This window comes from Macrosteles quadrilineatus, unplaced genomic scaffold (genome assembly GCF_028750875.1).
Source record: "Macrosteles quadrilineatus isolate MER2022 unplaced genomic scaffold, UCM_ALF_1.0 Scaffold_6__1_contigs__length_79288215, whole genome shotgun sequence".
NCBI classification, from domain to species: domain Eukaryota; kingdom Metazoa; phylum Arthropoda; class Insecta; order Hemiptera; family Cicadellidae; genus Macrosteles; species Macrosteles quadrilineatus.
In genome coordinates this window covers 11,037,019-11,059,297 of record NW_026542599.1, presented here as the reverse complement: position 1 = coordinate 11,059,297, position 22,279 = coordinate 11,037,019, and the positions used below count along the sequence as shown (strand labels likewise).

At 34.2% G+C, this 22,279-nt stretch overlaps 1 protein-coding gene across 1 annotated transcript in view; it reads right to left on the bottom strand.

The window, feature by feature from the left end:
* The window catches only part of LOC128996400 (tetratricopeptide repeat protein 37-like), a 30,492-nt gene extending 14,667 nt beyond the window's left edge, over positions 1-15,825 (bottom strand). The window contains exons 1-10 of the mRNA XM_054421711.1: positions 15,506-15,825; positions 13,668-13,900; positions 11,973-12,168; positions 10,538-10,883; positions 9,371-9,582; positions 8,317-8,592; positions 6,883-7,062; positions 6,187-6,338; positions 4,907-5,042; positions 2,016-2,200 (exon numbers count right to left, since the gene is read on the bottom strand). Coding sequence (XP_054277686.1) covers positions 2,016-2,200; positions 4,907-5,042; positions 6,187-6,338; positions 6,883-7,062; positions 8,317-8,592; positions 9,371-9,582; positions 10,538-10,883; positions 11,973-12,168; positions 13,668-13,900; positions 15,506-15,595 — 2,006 coding nt within the window. The 5' untranslated portion in view covers positions 15,596-15,825. The remainder of the gene's footprint in view (positions 1-2,015; positions 2,201-4,906; positions 5,043-6,186; positions 6,339-6,882; positions 7,063-8,316; positions 8,593-9,370; positions 9,583-10,537; positions 10,884-11,972; positions 12,169-13,667; positions 13,901-15,505) is intronic.
* Between the last annotated feature and the right edge of the window lie 6,454 nt (positions 15,826-22,279).

The following is a 22,279-nucleotide window of genomic DNA, read 5'->3' as shown; positions in this document are numbered from 1 at the left end:
AAGGAGAAAAACTAAACTACCTGAAAGATATAAAGAGTTTGTGTTGTTAACATATGAAGAAGCAATCAAAGGACCAGATAAAAAAAATTGGCTACAAGCAATTGAGGATGAGAAAAACTCCCTAATTGAGAATGAAACGTGGGAAGTGGTTGACAAAAAGCAAGCACTAAACAAGAAGATCCTAAGTAACAAGTGGGTATTAACAAGAAAGGATAACGGAAAATACAAAGCGAGACTAGTTGTAAGAGGCTTTACCCAAGAAAAAGGTATAGACTTTGAAGAAACCTACAGCCCAGTTGTAAGTAATTCAACTTTACGTTTGTTATTTTCATTAGCTGCCAAACAAAATCTCAAACTAATGCAATTTGATGTTAAAACTGCTTTTCTATATGGAAATTTAGATGAAGAAATTTATATGTGTGTACCTGAAGGGTTTGATCATAAAGATAAAGTTTTGAAATTAAGAAAGACTTTATATGGACTTAAACAAGCTCCATTTAAATGGAACCAGTTGTTTACAAACTGCTTACTAAAATATGGCTTAAAACAAACTCAGCCTGACCGTTGTGTTTTTACAAATGGCAGTATTCATCTTGCTATATTTGTTGATGATGGAATTCTTGCTGGTTCAGATGAAAGAGAGATGAAGAAACTTTTGAACGAGCTGTCTAGAGATTTTAAAACAAAAACAGACGAAAACCCATCAAACTTTCTTGGAATGGAAATTTTATATTCAAGGGAAGGGATATTGTTAACACAAAAGAACTATTCAAACAGAATTCTCGAAAAATATGGAATGATAGATTGTAAACCTGTAGACACTCCCATTTGTCCAGTGAAAACGAGCAAACCTGATGAAGAAGTAAGCTGCCTGACAAAAGATTATCCTTACAGAGAAGTTGTAGGAAGTTTGCTGTACTTATCCAATAAAACCAGACCTGATCTTACACTTGCTGTGGGATTAGAAAGTAGACGTGTTGAGAATCCAAGCAATGAAGATGTTGTAAATGTCAAACGAACCTTAAGATATATTAAAAGTACTCAAGACGCAGGAATATTATTTTCAGCATCAGGAGAAAATTGCCTAAATGTATATTGTGACGCAGACTATGCAAATTGCAAGCATACAAGAAGAAGTACTACTGGATTTGTCATAATGTATGGAGAAGACCCAATAAGCTGGTGTACAAGAAGACAACCGATTGTAGCTTTGTCCAGCACTGAAGCAGAATACATTGCAGCGGCGGAATGTGTCAAAGAAGTGTTATATTTAAAAACTTTCTTGCAAGAGTTGAGTGGAACTAATGTTGAAACAAACCTAAACATGGACAATCAAAGTGCTATTAAGCTTTGTAAAAATGGAATTTTTAATAAGCGAAGCAAACACATTGATGTTCGCTACCATTTTTTGACTGAAAATGTAAGGCAAGGTAAAATAAACATTTCTTTTGTTTCTACATCTGAGAATGTTGCGGATATGTTTACAAAACCCTTGAACAATGTTAAGTTTCATCAATTTAGCAAAGCTTTGATCAACTATCCAAAATCTTGAACAGAAGACGATAATCGAGATATTTATTTTTTTGTTTCTTACATAAAATTAAAATTAAGGGAAGGTGTTGAATGTAATTTTATTTTTATATAATATGTTTGCTGTTACTTGTTCTGTATTTAATTTAATTTATGTTGGTAACAGCTGATCATGTGTAAATAGTTAGGATTGTTTTTATTGTAATGAGAATTGTTGAATAAGTTATGTTTGAGTAAAAATGTTGTGTGTGTACTTCAGTAAAATAAAAGATAATTATTGTAACAGTAAAACCTTAGGTGTTAGTAATTTACTTTCACTTAAGTCAACACAAGTCATAATACCAACCAAATTTATTTTCCAACTATCAAACAATAATTTTTGTAGAATTAATTTAATTTGCATTACTTATCAATCACACAATTTGACTTTTTAAAACAAATTATATCTGTAACGCCGTTACATGTCCCAACACTATTCCTATTACCTTCCCATGGCGTCCAGACCTTCTTGCAGCCTATCTCTAGCCAGTCCTAGCAGTCTCTGACGCAGGAAGTCCTTGGCTAAACACAAACACGTGTCACAGAGACCCTTCAACGCCAAGATAGAGGTGGGTCTCTCCCTCACCAACTCTCGGAACTCTAGTAGACTTTCATGCGGTAGATCTGTTATCTGAAAATAGGTAAGACAAAATAAATACTCCATTCGTATATTAGTTTGTTGGTTAACAGGTTCAGTCCCAGCCGGCACACTCCTCTGTATATAACGTCTCTCATCACGCGGGAGTGAGTGTGTTAACAGGTTCAGTCCCAGCCGGCACACTCCTCTGTATATAACGTCTCTCATCACGTGGGAGTGAGTGTGTTAAGTCAATTAATTTTGAACACAATTCAACAATCACTACAAACACAGTCCAATTGTTCATTTAAAAAGCCTTCTTCTAGGGATGGACGAGATTGGATTTTTAGTTCGAGACGAGACGAGACAAGATTTTTTATTTCTCATAAAATTTCGAGACGAGATCGAGACGAGATTTCTCTAATCATACACAACGGGAAATGCATGTTCAAAATTTTTACCTGATTTTGTAACATTGTTAGATGACTGTTTAAATACTAAAATAATGATAATAGGCAAGAATATTTACAATCTTTTATTAAATAACATCAGCATAACATTTTTTTATTAATCACGCCTAACTTATTAAAAATGCCTACGATTAGGAAACATGGTGATATCAGTTAGGATAGATTTCAACTTATCCTAAAATAAAATAAATCATAAAATAAAAGCAATATTAATTTTTATAAAATAGTTACTTGTTTTGACTTTTTTATAGTAATAAAACATTCCTCACACTGCTTACACTTAACAAAACTTCTCAAATGTTATTTAAGTAATATTATTAAAATAATGAAAGTAATATTTACATTAAAAGAATTAAAGTAATATTTACATTAAAAGAATTAATTAAATAAGAACGCCTTCGAAAAGGAAACGCAACTACAACACGCTCCTGTATTGCGGGTATTGCATTGACTTTCTGCAGGCGTTTTTAATTTTTTTTTTTTTTTTTTTTTTTTTTTTTTTATTCTTGTCTCGATAAAAATCTCGGCCAAAAAGTAATCTCGTCTCGTGTAACGAGATTGAAAATTTCCCGAAAATTTCCCGAAATTTCGAGACTTGACCATCCCTACCTTCTTCATAGGCATACAAAACCACCAATAACTACCATTGACCTCATTTTGGTTATAATTTTAAATTTTTTCAACCATTTTACTTCCAGAACTTTTCTCTTCAGGTTGCACGTATGAAGAACAAATTTTCTATTAACATTTTTCATGTACAGTACAGTCCCACAAACTTCAGGTGCCAGGTTGTTGGGAAAAGACAACATGTCAAAAGTTGAGACATTGTATAGTACATTTTCCTTCCATTTACCGCGTATAGATAATACATTTACAATACCATTAACATAAATTCAACTTGTTAAAGAAGAAAATCCATTGCTGAAAAAATTGTTACCAGTCTACTGAGTGGTGCTTCGGTTATCAGGTTCTCTGGTGGTGAAACGTTCTTCAGTATTTTTTTCGCTAATATTACTAGGGCCAAATTGCAGACAATATACTATGTAACTACAGTAGAACCTCGATTAACCGGGGGCGGATGATCCGGGCGGCGGATGAACCGGGCGGCGGATCAACCGTGGTCAATGTAGATGCCTCTTTAATTTGTTACATAACCTCAAAAATACAAAGTAAATATTATAAATTGTGTTTCTTTAGTCTAATATGTTGAAATGCTCAATATAACTATTTCCAACCATTTTATATACAGTTTTATTGCTTTTGAAGCAACAGTTCATTTGACAAAAATAAATTGAAGCTAAACAAAGAAATAGCCGTCAATAGCTTCAAGGTCAAGATATCCACTTGCACTGACAATCATCTAAAAGTCTATGTTTGCTATGTCACAACAGTTTGTGGTTGGGTGTTTCGTAACCATGGCAACTTTTGTAGCCTTTGGTTTCCATGACAAGTTGTTGAATGTGTGTTATGAAAAGAAACCCATGAAAGAATAGAATAACAAAGAGAAAGAGTAAGCAATGTTTTTATGTCATTGTTATCTTAATCTAATTTTACGACTGTTATTATTATCGTTAAGTACTATGGTTTTATACTCGTTTATGAGTCATATAATGTTTTTATCAACATTACGTCATTCTTCTGTCTTAAAACAGCATGTAGCAGTAATTAATAGTAAGTACTAGAACTTCTATTAATCTGTTCTTTACGTGATTTATTGGGTTACTGTACAGTGTTGAACATTTTTTTTTGTTGGAGTAAAATTTTGAGTAAGCTGTGATTTTAAACGTTACAGTTTTTGTTACAAGGTCATTAACTTGACATATCATGATTCCGCAAAAGCCTACTAATTGTATTTTCATGATGTAATAAAATGCAAATTATCACATTAACGGCCATTTATATAGTTTTCAGCATTTTAAGCGTGTTTTATGTCATGTTGGATTAACCGTGGGTTCAGTTATCCGTGGTCTCCCTCCCCCCCATTACACTGGATAACCGAGGTTCTACTGTAATCAAGCTTAAGGGTGTAGTAGTTCGCCATTAGCCTCGTCTAAAAAGTCATAAAAACACTGGTTTAAGGTTCTGTGAAACTGACGTAAAATTCTTTCAGCGTTTGCCAAGAATTCTGGACAGGTCAACCGGGTTTTCAGGTGCTGACTTTGCAGGACTTGAACGTACGGAGAAACATAAATTGTTTCACAAGAAATATTTCACAAACCATAAATGCTTCATTATGAAATAACACAACTTTAGAACCATCATCTCTTTAAGATAGTTTGTATACACTTACTTGTTTGATGGTGGCAATTTTCAAAGCAGGATAGAATGCCCCTGGTCGTAAGTCCAGGACCCTTTGGTAGGACTTGAGGGCTGATCCGTTGGCACCTCTAGCTAGGTATGCGTCTGCCAGCGCCTCCCACAGATGACTGTAAGTGAGCATGTAGATTAAAAGGCATTAACAGACATGTTTGTTTGTGTAAAACAACAGTTAATAGCTATAACAAGTGTCCAGGTACATTGGAGTCGTACAAGAATTGCCCTGTGTATCAATTAATTGTTACTGCTTCATTGCTGACAACTGTTGGTTAGTACCAATTTTGTGATGGTGAAACAGTTTGAGCTACAGATAAGTTTTTAAGTAGCCTAAGAGTTTTTGTCAAAAATAGTTATTACACTTTTTAGCATACTAAACATTTTTTTGTAAATTTTCAACTAAGATCAAGTTGTTTTTGAGAGAGTATTTTGATTTTATTCTTCAGCGTAACACTAAGTACAGTAGAACCTCAATCAACCGTCAACTTTTCAACTGTCACTCTCTATCATTTGACACACTGCTACAGTACTTGATGAGTCGTAATTGACGCCGTGCGCCGTGTACAGCACAGAAGAAAAGTGTATGCACCATTGTGATTAAACATGACTGTCCAGGGTTTAATTTCTTCCAAAACCATTTAAAATCAACGGTACTTTCCTGTTAAAGGGAACATTCATTATTATCGATAGTTTTTTTCTTGATATATCGATATTAACAAATTGAAACATATCAGCTGACAACTACGATAAATATTGTTCAGTATCAACAAACAATAATAAAATGAAACTGTCCTAAAAAAATAACCTAACATAACTAACCAAACTTGCTGTAACATTTAAAAATTCCGTGTTTAACTTGCCTTTTCTGTTATCAAACGGTTAGCTTAGAAAAGTTTTATTTCTTAATCCATATGATAGACTGTTTTAGCCTAAACAAGATCAGTAGTTAGTTGTTGTCAATTTGTAATGGATCGGAAAACAAAAATATCGATATATCGAAAAAATCATCGATAATAATGAATGTTCCCTTTAACAAAGTACCAAATCAACTTATTATACAGGTTAATAGCGGGATTTCTGTTTCCGTCTATTCACTTAACCTTCACGCTCCCGGTCCTGCAGGTGACGGTTAATAGAGGTTTTACAGTAACTGGTGAGTAAATCTCAAGTTGGCCGTTTTCGACCTAACCCAAAGTAAAAAAGTGTGGCACATGCAGATCACAATTACCTACCCTGTGAAACAACAGCGTATCTCACCTGTCGTCAGGATCTGACTTGAGAGCAGTCCTCAGACAGCTAATGGCAGCGGTTGTGTCTCCAAGGTCTGAGTGTTGCAGTCCTAGTCTAGGCCAAGCCCAGCGACCTTCTCCTGTCTGACACACACTCTGTAGCAGCTCTAGGTTGCTCTTCTGTAACCAACACACTCTACTGAACACAGAAATAATACATTTTTCTATGAATAATATTATTATTTTCATTTCATGGCCAACATTGGACCACTCAAGTTATTTTAATGGGCACTATTTGTAATCTTGTATTCTGTTACTGCTCCCAGTATGTTTTCTTCCAGTCTGACCATAGTTTTATTTCTTTGTTTGAATGGGTGAGTCGGTGGCTCAGTCGGTAGCATCACAGACTTCGGGCCCAAGGCAGCGATGTCGTGAGTTCGGATCCTGGTCACTGCCGAAAACATTTTATCAGTACAGTTCACCTTTGTACTGTACCGGCTCACCCCTTGCTTTGCTGGATACGTTAAACGCACGGGCAGTTAGTCTATGTGGACGGGCAAATGCAAGGATAAAAGAGGCCGCCAACCTCTTAAAAAAAAAATTTACTCTTACTGTCCTTAGATTATTTAATTTAGTTTGTTGTGTCGTCTGTTTGTCTTTTTAGCTTCACTAAATAATAAAGTAAAAAGTTTGTGTAAGGATAATCCAAAGTGGCGTAACTCACCGCATCCCCAAGCGCCCTGTAGGCATCACTGAGGGCTCGTTGAGTCGGTACATGAGCAGGGTTGAGCACAAGAGCACGTTGATAGCATCGCCTCGCCTTGTCCATCATCGTAGTGTCTTGAGCATATATATGGCCCAGCTGCAGATATGCGGTGTACCAATGGGGGGCGAGCTTGGCACACTGAAAAATTCAACAGCTGTTTTTATTAATACCAGGTAGTAACGGATTTTGCAAATATTGGAACAAAGTTACTTTTAATTTAGTTTATTCATGTTGAAGCCTTCAAGGTGCGTAGTTATTATTTAATTTAGTCCTTGATTTTTCAACACCTGATTTTTTTTTCAAGCTGACTTACTTACTTTACTTACTTTACTTTTCAATATGTGTATGTCAATAATAATGTAGTTTAATTGTTGTTTTTTGATTTCCACTTGTATTTTATGACACTCGTGTATGAATATTCCAAATAAATAAGGTTTATTTTATTTGATTTTTTACTACATTTGGTGCAAGTCTTAAATATAAATTATGTATATCAAAGGAAAGTTGTACCTGCCTAAAGCTGAAGTATTATCAAAGTGTATAGTAATTCAACAAACAACTAAACAGTTTGAGACAATATTTAGTGATCAAAGAAACAAAAAAAAAAAACTTGGAATTTAAATATAAAATAATCACCCTACAATATTTCTTAAAAAAAAATCTTAAAAATAAATTTTGCTTGCTCTAATAATTCAATGAAATTTACCGTAAATTAACTTTAAATTATTATAGAAACACCTCCACAAATGGTTTCTTGTGGGACTGGAGAGACGGGTAGTAACTGAATATAAATTTCCTTTACAAGGTACTACAATTTTGAAGATTGTAATAATTTTGGAAATAAGTATTGCAGAGTAGCCTACTACAGACTTCATGTACAGTATACATACTATACTCTGTTCACAAAATTTATTAAATTAATTATTAAACCTGCAGACTAAGCGAATTTCCATTTACCAGTAATGGATTTTAAGTTTTTGGCCTCTAGGGACATCAAAGTGAAAAAGTATATCGGTCCCGGGCCTAGGTCTTACCCTGCCATTTATGGTAATAGCTACTTCCCCATAGGAAAATTCGCTAAAAAAGTGGTGGGGGAACTTCCCCTAAAAACCGCATAAATTTTGTAAACGGAGTATAATATAGTATTTTATTTCAAGCATTTAGTGTGCCAAAAATCATCAGTAAGAATAGTGTAATACATTTTTTGAGGTGGTGATTAAAATGTCCCCCCTTTTAATTGAGGTTCCACTTTTCTCTTTAAATTCAAACAATTCATTGCTTAAATAAATATGAGTTGTAATATTCATGTATACAAATTTGTATTGAATAAAGACTTTTTGAATCTTGAATCTCGAGTCTTGGTTTTCAAATCACAACTATAATTCAAATCACCTTGAGAAACGCGGTGCAAGCCAGTTGCAAGTCTCCCTTGTTCTGGTGTAGACAGCCCAGGCGGTACCAAGCCTCGGGACAGTCAGGAGTGTTGTCTAACAGTAAGGGTAGCAGATCACCCCCCTCCACCTGGGTCTCCAGCTGGTACAGTGCTGCCAACCCAGGTGCGTGTGACAGGTGTGTCACAGCAGACGACAGATCAGACCACTGCTTCAGTCTCAGATGAGTCTCACACAGTGCTTCAGCTGCTAGAGGTGATTGGTGGTTCTTCAGCACCTTGAGACAAGTCAAACTTTTCATAATTTTGTGTACAGTTGGATAAAGAACAACATACTCGTTAAAAATAGCTGGGAGTGGTTTAATTTTTTGTGAAGTATTCTTTTGCAGAATTCACCGTTTGGTAGGATTAGCAAAAGCAAACCTTTAAGCACGAGTTTGTCAAACTGACTACATAGATGTACAAAAGGTTATGACTCTAGTGTCACATTGGATAGCCTTCAAGAACAGAGAAACAAAATATTATTTATTAAAACTTTCTATTTTTAAACATTAATACATTCTTTTTTCGTCTATCGTCTCTATTACTCTGTCAGTTTAATTTTCAGGGTGGCCACTGCCCATAGAACTCCTGGGAAAAAATAGACCAATTTATTAATTACAAGGCAAAAATGTGGTTTTGATTCCACTATAAACTGTAGGTCCCTTAGTTGCCATTGGCTGTATGGGCTATTAATTAAGGAATATCTCAGCCTTAGTCACTATCAAGACTACAAGATCGCGATTTTCATCCTACACTCATCTCCATTCAGGCTTAAAATACCTACATTCGTATGGTCTGGTCGCCATTTCAAAGTTAAGGGAAGTATTAAAGATGTATAATTTTATCCACAATCAAATGGGCTATACTCCTAAGTGGTTCCAAGGATATGTTTGGTAATGTTTCACACCAGGAAACAATCTCCGTATAGTCTTGACACTCTGTGAGCAAACAAAGATCACAACGACAACAACAATGACCAACACAACAAAAACAGCATTGACCAACAACGATTACCTGTGATGCAAGAGTGACAGCTCTAGGCCAGTCCTTCTCTCTCTCGGACGTAGACAGGACCTTGGCCAGGACCCCCAGAGCCGCAGGGTGTTCAGGCCGTAGTTCTACGGACATTTTCACATATTGCATCGCTTTGTCTCTACACAACAGCTGTGTGTAGGCCTCTGCAAGTAGGACTACTGCGTGGTACGCGCTGGGGTTAGCAGACACATCTGAGAAAAAGGTATTAAATCATTTCACACGTTAGGAACATTGATCAGCTGTTTTAAGGATCTACATTACTGAACTGTCCGCTAACAGCATCAATAATAGTTGCTGTGACAAAAATTCATCATTTCTTTTTGTACAGGAAACAGACAATAAATTCTTCTGTCTCAAAAGTGTGTTGTACAACAGTTTTTGCAGGTTATTTGGGTAAAACAAAAATCATAAAATGGGTTTCAAGGGAAATTTTTTCCAAACAGAGAAAATTCTCCTTAATTCGATAGACCTGTAGGCCTAGACACTTTTATGTTTTCTATATTTGTAGACAACGCTTAAGATAGCTTTTAAGGTGTGTCAGTTTTGGCAGCAATTTTATGTAAATGAATAAAGAAAGTTACAAATCAACAGAGAAAAATTATTAAAAATGTTGTTCTATACAGAATTTTTATTATATTATTACTATGAGGTGAAAGTACAGGTATCAGGGCAGGGTTAATCAGTAAACATCTGATGCCAACTACAGTATTGACAGTAGACGAGTCAAAATTAAGTAAATTATTGAATTATTTTCCTTTGTTTACGAATGACTAAATTAATATTTTTAATTTAATGAAATGAAAAAACTAACGAGCAAACAGTGAGGATTTATCAACAATTATAATTGTGATTCATACACCAATGACAAATGGCATGTGGGTCTCAAAACAATCTCGCTTGGAATCGAACCCAGCAACTTTCAGATTTGAAGATGAGCACAATAACCACTCGGCTACCCAGACTTTACTTTTAACACGTTGTACAAATTAAGAGTAAAACATTGTATCTCTGATTCCTAATAAATCGAACTAAATAGACTTTTGTATACTTTATTACTACTCATCACGATTTATGCAGCAATCAGTAAAAAACATTTAGGTTTAACATTTGGTTTTAGACAAATATAAATGGTAAAATATTTCTTACATTGTTGAAGACAATCCCTCGCTTCTAGAAAAGCATTCTGGGCCATATGGTAGGTTCCTTGAGCCATGAGCGCATAGACATTGTCCTTCTCAAGTTCTACGAGCTTGGTAACATACTGAAGCAATTTTTTGCACCACTCAACAACATCGCTTCGGTTTTCAACAAATTGTTCTGAGCAAACTCTGCAAATCAATTCTATGACTCTCGCATCGTCACAAGTATTGGATATATTCTCAGCGAATGCTAAAAGCTCTTGGTATTTGTTTTGGTTGTACAACAGTTTAATATACAATTGACGTTGATTGCTGTCTAATTCTGATGGTGACTGGGTGAAGAATTCTTCGTACTGAAAAACCATTTGATTGAGTTAAACTTGAGGTACAACCGAATGAAAACTTAGCTATCATGGTAGATCCGTTCTGGCTAACATGGGGTGTCACACACTCCCCAAGAAAAGAGGTTGGTACAGGGGACCTTCCCTGAAGGATTCAGTATTTTTAAAGCTGTTTGGTGACTTTACAAAGCCATTTTTAGTCTAAAACTGTATCAAAAAACCTCAGTTACGTTTCAGAACAAAATGTATGTTTACATTTATTTTTCCAGTATCCATTACCCCAACCCCCAATATCAATCTCCCCCGCTTTAGCTTCCCCCCCCCTTGGAACCGCCACTAGCATCGCATATGGCAAAAACTACCTGTACCATAGTTAACAAGTTCCAGTTCGCTATCGCAATAGTACCAAATTTTTCATTCATATGGACCAGGGACGCACATATGCAATGGCTGGTTTCTAGCCATAGACTGCCGACACATATATGCGACGGCTAGTGTATGTATGCTGCATTATCCCATGTAGCTTTTATATTTGTTCATTTATAACCTGTTCTTAAAAAGTCTGTTTTTTTTACTTACTTTCACCAAAAACATAAACAAAAATGAACTGTCGCATATAACTCATGCGGCGCTTGAGCTATTTCAAGAAAAATATAATAATTTTCACTAGGCTATTGTCTTCGCTATAGACTGGGTGTCTCAAATATCCGACATTACAAAATGTTATCAAAAATATTTTAAAAATGGAATATTATTATTAACAAACAAGATTGCAGAGTATTAGAAAGTAAATGATCACTGTTTCAAGCTTTTGCCCGTGGTCTGCGTGTACTGTTGACCAAGTGACAGCCAGTATATGTGTAAGATTAAATTGTATACCTCGGTCCTTGGCAATGATCGCGGCATCGCATATATGCGATGCTCGGTAGCCAACGTGTTAAATCCCTGTTTTAAATCTTCATTTAACTTTTACAAGCCAACTATTAGTAAAACACTCTCCTTAGGACTAAAATCATAATTTGATTGCTATAATGCTTTGGAGCTAGATCAAGTCAAGGTTAGGCCTAGTTAAAACCCAAATTTATCTGAGTTTAAACTTACCAAACTGCTATATTTTTCCGGTATGTCATAAACATATGACAAATATTGTAAAATAACTTTACGAATAGCTTCAGACTTGTTGTTATCTTCAACCTTTTTGTACTCCGCTACCATTTCTACCATGAAATCATCACTAGAAAATTTGTTTACAATACCTTGCAGTTTGTTAACTATGTCAAACCATTTCGCAGAATCGCTGAAATAAATTTACAAATTAGTACAAAACTAGTATAGACAATGTGTTTTGAGGACTAAATGCAAAACAAATATGTAGGCCTAAACTCTGTGGATTTTTTGAATCTATTTTAATATACGTGGTAACATGATCACAAAGGCTGTGATGGACTACGTTCTGACTGAACTGTAACAACAACCAAATAATCTATATTTATTTTTCTAACTAACAAACAAAACAATCCAGAATTTTTAAAAGTTAAAATTTTTTCAGGTTGAAAAACATCATTCAGAAGCATATAAGCAGCCCATTATCCCATTAACCCATTGGGGGAGGAATTAATGTGCTTCCTGCAGTGCCCTCGGTCAGCAATTAATTTTACAGAATTTGTAGACCTTCACTCTAATTGTTACAGAAAGAAAACCTTAGGTAATAATTAAATCATTATTTGCCATTTTGTTCAGAATAAAATTGTCTACCAAAAAATGTTAATTGGATAATCAAAGTGTAAAATTAAAAAAATTAAAATAAAAATTAGGCTATAACAAATTTAAATTATAAAATATAAAAAATAAGTTATTTAAATTAAAATTTATTCCAAAAATTCCAAGATTAATCCAGATACCAAATGACACTATCCATATATAAATCCCAAAGTACCCATGGACTTTTTAGAAAACTAAAAGTCACACCCCCAATTACACCTTATACTTAAAATGTTCGCCATGACAAGAAACCTTACACAATCCATTATTTCATAAATTGCACTTTAAGGTCGTAATTCCTTTCTAAAGGGAACTATGTTAAAAATACCTCAGCAGTATTTATTTGTTTGTTTTCCTTCAGTTAGGCCTAGTTAGGCCTACCTTATTAAAATGAGATGCGATTTGATTTGTTTGTATTACTGGATTCAGTTTTGTTTATTTCAGCTTAACAAAACCAATCAATAGTTTTATTAGGCTACTTATGAAGTCAAACGGGGTGAAGCCTGTGGAAAAGAGCTAGTTATCATAAAGTTCAATTGATTCCCTACGTAGGAAAAACAAACAGTTGTTTGTTTTATAAGTAAATGTCATAGAATAAATATTGTTTGTTTTACCTTACCACAGCTGATTTTGGGTGATATCTGTGTTCTATGGAAACACAACAACCTTTGTTATTCCCAAAAATAAATTATTAAAAATATGCAAAACAAGAAGCAAGGTTTTATAAACATTGTAAAAGTAAAATAAATGTTAAACAATTAAATTAAACAAGCTGAGCTCCTAAGTCGGATTTTGGGCCTGCGGCGGCCAGACCGCTCGTAAGTCGGTGCTAATGGGTTAAGGCTATTTAATGGAACAATTAGCCTACTCAAATTATTTAAATATATTGCTAAAAACATCTTTAAAAAAAATTAAACAGTCTTAAACACCCTAGGCCTATTCCTAAAAAATAAACCTATTCTAAAGCACAACTTTACATGAAATAAAACTATGTTCCTGCGCATATTTAAGTTAACAACTGTTTACAAGTTTTACCTCTCCAATTGTAGCAATTGCTTATATACAGGTGCTAAATATTCTGCATTTTTATTGCTGTCTTCTTTCTCGTAAAAGTTTGCCAATCCTTGCCAAGCCAAAGGCTGCTCTGGGGAGAGTTCAACGGCTTTACGGTAGGCATTAGGCGCCTGGTCCTTCTGCTCCGATTCTTGAAGTGCCGCACCAAATAGTACCAATCCCAGATAATTATTTCTATCTTCCTTCAGCACCGCCTAAAACATAGATTAAGCTCAGTAAGCTCAGTATAGTACCTACAGCATAACTTAATCCAATCCAAGGTAAATTATAATGGGATTAGTTGTTAGGTACCGGTAATTAAAATGTTCAGTAAATAAATTGAGATATATTTTCAATCAAATACATGTTATGTACAGTAGTAGTCAACCTTTAGATTTAGGTTGCAGAAGTACAGCAGGTATAATAGCAGCCTATTGAAAGGCTTTAAATCAAATCAATTAACTTTGGGTGACGCATCTTGGTATTTTTGTGTGTCTTTAGGTATTTTGGGTGCACTGAGATATATTTACAGTAATCAGTGTAAAAACACATTATAACCAAAAAGTTATGTTTAAGTTATTTCCAAATTATCAAAGGTATGCTAACATAGGAGTGAATTTCAAGAGATGTGGTTTGGAAAAGTTTCAGAAGATATTGGTCAAGATCTATAACATTTATTAAATATAAGTTACTTGTAGCCAGCTGCGAAGTGCTTACAATCTAAAAGTATTTAGTAAGTAAATACAACTTAATTTGAAATGCATATAATTTTAGAATAACTTAACATAGTGGGCCTAAGTAATTACAAACTAAGAATTAGAACGTACAGCGAGCATAAGATAGACCTAGCCTCTTGCATTTAACATTTACTACTGAGCAATCCTCACTTAACTAACATTTAACTACAGTACTACAACTAATTGACGGATCTGAATGTTCGGAGGTTTACATAGTTTGCAAGCACGATGTTATGCTTTGACAGTTCATCATTCACGTTTAAGGCAGTGATCAAATTTAGAGACATTTTTAACGTGGATTGCGGTGTCAATGAATTAGGATAGGCTATGCTGTCTAAGTATATTTGGTAGGGGACGTCTCAAAAGTCTACCAAAGACAACGGTAAACTCACAAAGATAAAAACACTGATCAACATAAGCAAAGTTTTCACAACTTTATTCGCTATCTTGATGGAAACTGATGAACATGCGCTGCCAGTCTCTTTGAGCAAATGTTTAACTTACGACCTTTTAAAAACCACATCCAAGCTAAATTTCTATGTTTAGGCTGAACACTTTCTGGCATACAAATCTGTCAACTGGCAAAGGAATTTTGAAAATGGTTGGCTCCATCCTACAGAAACCTAATCCTATAACGTGATTTATACTTGGCGGAAGCATCGATTTACCCTCACATTTTTCGGCTACAACAAGACTAAGTTTAGTCGTGTTTAAGTTATGTCCATGTAACGTTGGGAACTGGCTAGAACTAATGGTAGGCCTAGATGAAGCAAAGAGCACGGCATTGGTCTCAGATTTAACTAGCTTGCGACTGGAGCTCATTAGAGGCCTTAATTTGCGGACAGCTCATGTGTTGTTTTGAAGCATTAGAATGTAGGTAGTAGGCCTAAGTTACCAGTTAATAAAATAAATTACTTGATCTAAAATTTCCCTTTGCTGAAACACATAAGATGTTTAACAAAAAGAGCAGTTAAATTATTTAAAAGATTGTTTATCTTCCCAAATCTCATACTGTTTGGGATAGGCTAACAAGTTGAATTAAGTAGGCCTAACTTATAACCATAAATTTAGTAGGTAGCCTACCTTGCATAGTTTTAGAGCTGTTTCTATCTCATTGCTTCTAATAGCTTCCTTAGCTTGTTTCAAAGAACTTTTTATGGTTTTAGAGTCCATCTCAAAAGAGAATTGTAATTATTAATGCAATGAAGTTAACTCAGAGAACCCTAACCTCATTAACCTCAAAGCTTTACTGTTGGCAAATCTCGCAAAGTAAATAACAATGAATTAGGCCTATATGATTCAAATTAATTATAACCAATCACACACAATTATAACTATTTTAATCGTAACTTATTTGTTTAAAATATTTATCAAAAACATGATGTTTCAACTCTACCCTAACAATTTACGGTATATTTTGTTCTTTCACAAAAAGAAAGCGAAGCGGAAGAAAGTAAAAGCAGACACACACTCAATAATAGAAGACACAGCTGATTCTCTTCATAGCCAGCTGTTCTAGTGTTACGTGTTTGTTTACACAATTAAATTGACGACAAACAGTTTACGCCACACTACACTATTTTGACGAACTTCCCATGCAAGGATTTAGTCCAGAAAACAGCTGTTTGCCACCAGCTTAATCAAATGGGGTTTCATTGCGTAATACTGTTCTGCAATGAGTTTTGCCGGACACCAATCAGCTGATTATACTGTATTTGCGTGGCAATGATTTAGTTATAAACAAAAACATAACCTCTCTTAGAGGTTATGACTAGTGATGTTTGGTCCTTTAGTTGGTGGAAATTTATAAGGATTTGTACGAATTAAGTAGTATGGCGTAAACTATCGTACGTAACTCGTCCAAAATGTGTGTACCGGACTCGTATGGTAATCCCGTACTCGACTTCGTCTCGCACGGGAACGACCACACTCGTCCGGTAAACACTTATTTTCAGGACTAGTAACGTAATATACTATTGTATTAGACTTGGCGGACTTTTTTAATTTTTTCACTGATAGAATCCTATTTTATTTATGTTTAGGATCAACTCGAAAATCAAATTTTAATGTCTATCGAACAAATTCTGAGGGTGTTCCATTGTTTAAAACCGAACTCGTCTTGTAGCACAGTAAATCTACAAAATGTCATCTTGATCCCTTATTAATGAGAACATTTCAAAATCTAATAACTCTTTCATAGGGCTCAAAATCCAATGAAATCAATAATTGTCTGAAGTTTAAATTTTTTTCATCAGATTGAAATAAAGTTATAAACAATTTTTACAAGAATTGAAAACAGAGTTTCTTTCTTATTTAAATCATTCCACATTTAAGTTAACAAAATTTTTCAATTAGGTACTTTATGTTTGTAAAACTTATAGTTATCATAAAGATTTGTACTATGTAGCAATACGTGTGGATTAAAATCACTCATTCATTTATTTTATTTGCCACTGACCACACCACAGAAAACGTACTACGTTTTCTGTGACCACACTATGCAGGAATAATATCAGGAGGGGAAGATACTTATTAGATGGAAATAACTGTGAATTGTGGACTAACAACTCCAGAGTGATTAATTTATAAAAAACCTACAAAGATGACAAGTATTATCAGTTGTTTTAATTTAAATTGATTTCATTTAATTGTAATAGGTGGTGTTATTAAAGCAATCTAGAAAAGTGCATAGAAAAGGTAACTGAATAAAATTTTAGTCTGTCTCAGCATTTACAATGACTGATTTGAATTTCTTAAAGTATGTGTTCCATGATACACACTGATTAGTATCTCAATAACCAATTTACTAACTTATATGTACAAACAGTCTTATGAAAGATAATTAATTGTAGTCTATACAACATTTTCAAATGATTTATTTTTACAATTGATAATTTTGTTTTTACATTTTTCATTGATTGAATGGGATGCGTTTGGTGACAGCTACATACTTACCAGAGCTCTTTACAAAAAATAGTATCTATGTCTTAAATTAAAAAAAATCATGCATAACTGATGTCAATTTAATAAATCTATATTTTTACTAGGTACAGACTTTTTTAACTTAAGGAATTCAATTTATTAAAAAAGGTAGGTAACGTAACCTTTCCTTCATATTAATTTATTGCACTTTTTTTAGTATTTTTGTTATCAATTAAGTAAGGATTTTCCCTTATGTAGGATTCCTTTATATGAGTAAATTTAATGGCACAACTATTTTAACAGTACCAGGGACATAGGTATTCTACAACTAATTTTGGTTCACCTTACAGAAACATGTGCAAGGATACCCACCAGCACCCCCTCCCCCAGATCATTTTCATAATGCTATGTACCAATCACTAAAAAACAAACACATCTTTTTAGTTTTGTCACCATTTTGGTGAACCCTAAAATTCAACTTAATCTTAATGAAATGTGTAACTAAATTTTAATGTTCAAGAAGGCCAATAATAATTTGTTTCACATTTTGTATTTAATAATTTTTTAACATTTAAATTTAGATACCTATACATTTCATCATTAATTGCCAATATCTCCAATATAAGTTAACTTAATCTTACTTCAAGTTTTCCTGGATTGTCTTCCTCAGTCACTAGTTGTAGAATCGTGATCTTCTCGTGATAACCACCAGAGCAGTCAGAATCGAACTATTCTTGACCGACATTTTGGTCTCGATGTAAAGTGCCATCTTCAGGGTGATTTGACTTCCACAGAGAAGACCACGATTGTACAACTAGTGACTGTGGAAGGCAATCCAGGAAAAATTGAAGTAAGATTAAGTAGTTGAATTTTAGAGTTCACCGACGTTTCGACCTTGATGTAGAGAGATGGAGCCTTCCAAATCGCCCTGAAGATGGCATTCTACATTGAGGCCGAAACGTCGGTGAAGGATAGTCGACTCTTTCTTCAAGTTGTATTCCAAAACTTTTTTTTTATGTCAGAGTTATTTTGTTACGGTTTTCTTTTGTTATAGATAATTGATTTTATTTATGTATTCTATGACTGGACGGCTTTACTTTTTCATTTACAGTGGCATCAAAGAGACAAACATAAATACCCGTTGGGCCATTGAATATTTAAAACTCGATTAAATAAGCTATTGGATCCTCTAAGCTATAAAATTTTAGTGCAAAATTAAGTGGAATGACCAAATTTTCACATTTGACAATACCCATCTTACATCTGATTTTGTATGATTTTATACAAAATCTAGATTTTTTCTCCGCTTGGTCTTTATTATAAAGGGATTGTCTGTTTTCACCCTACTGTATCAACAGATTTTGGAACATTTCTGATACTGTATTGTCTTGGAGAAAATGTTCCCGGGTTTTCAGAATCTAGAAAATTAATTTCTAACAAAAGTAGACTCTTTGGCCTTGATCCAGGCTTATCAGAGTAGTATCTTTTAAAATGCAGTCTCTACAAAACTGCCATGAGACTTCTGTCGGATCTTACTGATTTTATTGTCCGCTGTACAAAGCAGTACATTTACATGAATACTTCTATCTTTAAGGAAAAATTATCTTGGTTTTTGAGGTAATTATTCACATACTCGACAATTCTCCTACCCTGGAACATCTTTCACTGTAATGCCTCTTTTAATTGACCAAACAAGCGGAATCCACTAAGTGCTAAATCAAAGGGGATAAGTACTCGCTTTGTTGTACAGACCATATTGTTGTTGGTAAAACGAGTTAGTTGATCAGTTTGAGAAAGTGTTTTCTTGCCAGAATATCCCATAACCTTTCCAAGATCCATAATATTTCTCTTCCTTGGCTAGCTTCACCTCATGGTTCATAGTTCATAGTTATGGTTGTGTATTATATTCTTCTTTTCCAACAAGTTGACCACCAGCATCTGACAACGCCATATCCGCTATCCTGTGGTGGATTGTTTGGGCCTTTCCTGACAGGTTATGTCCTTTCGCTTTTTGATCATGGCGGATAGTTAGTTGTGAACCATACAATGGTAAAACCCAAAGTTTCATCATAAGTAAAAATGTTGTCGATGAAGTCCTCACCTATTTTCTTACCGGTCCTTCAGCTCTGCGCACCCTTTTGGTCTTATGCAGCTGCAACATCTTGAACCATGTCAACTTCATCTTGCACTTGATCAACAGTACTTCAACTTTTTACCAATTAACAAATTATGAATCATAGCCGGCCAGTACTATGTTGAACTGTATCAACTGCCCTTCCTCAATGAACTGGAGGTCAGCATGGTGTGTGTAGTCCTCAATATGACTTTTAGAGATGTGGAATTCAACTGTTTGCCAGTCACAGAGTTCAAACTGTTATCTTGATGACCAAAGAGTCTGCAAGTCATCCACTTTTAGCAACATTGAGGAAATAAAAGTTGTCTTCCAATTTGACAGGAAGTTGTATGTTACACCAAAATTCTTCATTCTCAAATTTTTTTACTTTTTGTCTGACACGTGTCAAAATCTTTGTCTTATCCTTTAGGTATTTTATGTCAATCTTTCAAAAACCTCAAACACAACTAATCTTGATAAACATAGTGGTGGAAATCAACGCAAGACCATAACTTTTTCACACACATTTTACTTTTGTGATGTGTTTTCTCTAAATTCTCCATTGAAGTTTTTTAGTCACTTTTGAAATAAAAGGGTTGAGTTTTAACTTTGTATTTTTCCTGTCACTTCATTACCTACACTTTTTATAGACCCAGAATATCCAACATTGATTGTTGAACAGTATATTATTTTTTAACCTTGGGGATTGAAGTACATCGACATATGTAGTTGTCTTTTAGCTGATTTTGTAGTTACTTGAATCTGAAGTATTGAAAATCGCATAAGCCAAATAATCAACAAATCTCAGATGAGAAATTTACGGTTTATGTAATTATTGACAGTTTCAAAGCATTCATTTTTATATTGTCAGTTATATCTCAGATCTCCATCTCTTAAACAACTGATAAACAATCGCTTAAATTATATATTGGTACAGCTTTGTAGATTTACTTTTTTTGAATTAGATTACTGGAAGTTTAAAGAGAATATCTCAACTTTTCAATAAGTCTGATAGGACGAATAGTTATTTGTTTTGTTACCTAATAAATCACTAAGTTTAAAAGTGTTGTGTTTTGTACAATTCTTTAAGTTACAAAATATAAAATAAAACATTATTTTTTAACATTGCAACTCTGAAAAATTTACCTTTGTTTTTGCCAATTTTAATCAATCTCCCAAAGACCAAAATATGACAGCCTACTCCAACCGTGGAAAAGTACTTTCTGGTTAAAAATTCATTTTATTTTTATTTACTTTTTCATCTAATGAACACAAAAAAGATCAAACCCCGGTTTACCAGTTGCTCACACACAGTAAGGACAAAAGTAAATCATAAATTTAATATACACTGTTCAGGTTTGTTGCAAACCATACACCTGTTCGGTCAACTTTCCCAATAAGATGCTACTTTTAAATTAACACACCTTTTCAATTTACATCAAGCCTGGAACATAAAATGAGAAAGAAAACGAGATGGAATTCAGACCCTCGATTAAGATTCTGTCTTGTAGCCAAGGAAACAAATTTTTACACCGCTCAACTTTTGATAGACCGCTCTCATTAATGTCAGTGAACCAATTATTTCATTACTGAACCAACACTTTGGCTACGAATTAATCATTGATGTCATTAAACATATGTTCACTAGCATATGTCAGGCACAATCTTCAACCATTTTGATTGAATCATGTTTGCGATTATAACACTTTGTCGATGTTTTGTTAGTCATATAAATTTGTCGTTAGGACTGAATATTAACGACTATATACACAGCAGAAGTACCTGGCGTTAATTAATTTGCTGTGTTCCATTGACAGGTCTGATTGATGGACGATTAAATACTTTTTGGGTCAAAGGAAAAGTCACCTTGTCCATGAGACAATTCTGTTTATGGAAGATTTAAATTCAGTTTCAATTGTGACCTCTAAAGAACAACTCAAAAGAATTCACGCTCGTTTACCCAGAGAAGTGGCACAAAAAGAATTGTGCTTAGGTGGTGACATATCAGGTGAAAGGATTTAGCAAGCTACACATTTAGATCAGGCATTTTACGACTTTTGCGTATACAGATATTTGCATCATTTCATTAGACACATGTGTCCTGTTGTGTGTTTTAACTTCTAAACCGAGTTAACCTCAATTAGATGTACAGATTAGGCCTAATTGATTTCTGATTGGAAATTTGTCTGTGTAAAGATTGAATAACCAGCATTGATAACCTTAAAACCCCGAATTACTTCAACATTGATTAAATGGTTGCATTTGCTTCAACTGAACCATTGCATGGGTGTGTGTGTGTGTTGAAATTGGAAGCAGCAAAAAAACTGTTGTAATACGAATATTGTTTATACCGTGATCAGATACAAATTTTTTTCAAGTTTCAGTCACTATTCAGAATAGATGTACAAAGCTGTAGCCAATGTTCATTCTTCAATATGATAATGAATTTGATGGATTAATGCATTAGTACCATTGAATGAGTCTTCATAACAAGATTCTTTGTAACTCCCCTCTAATTTTTTTTTTATGATACTACAAGTTAATTTGTATATTTTAAAAAACACCCTGCAATTTAAATTTGGTGCGAAAACAAATTTAGTCTTTGTCAAAATAAATTCTTTCAACTGAAAACACCATCCGGATTTATTTATATTACTGGTCTTTGGGACAACGCTAAATTAATTGTCAGCTAAGTTGTGCGTATTTAAACAAAACTAATCCCTTTTGACTGTTTCATTTTATTCTACGTTAAATTCCCTTATCTATTTTGGAATTGAAAAAACTAACTTTTGAGCCAACAAAACTGTTGTGGTGCTTTTGCT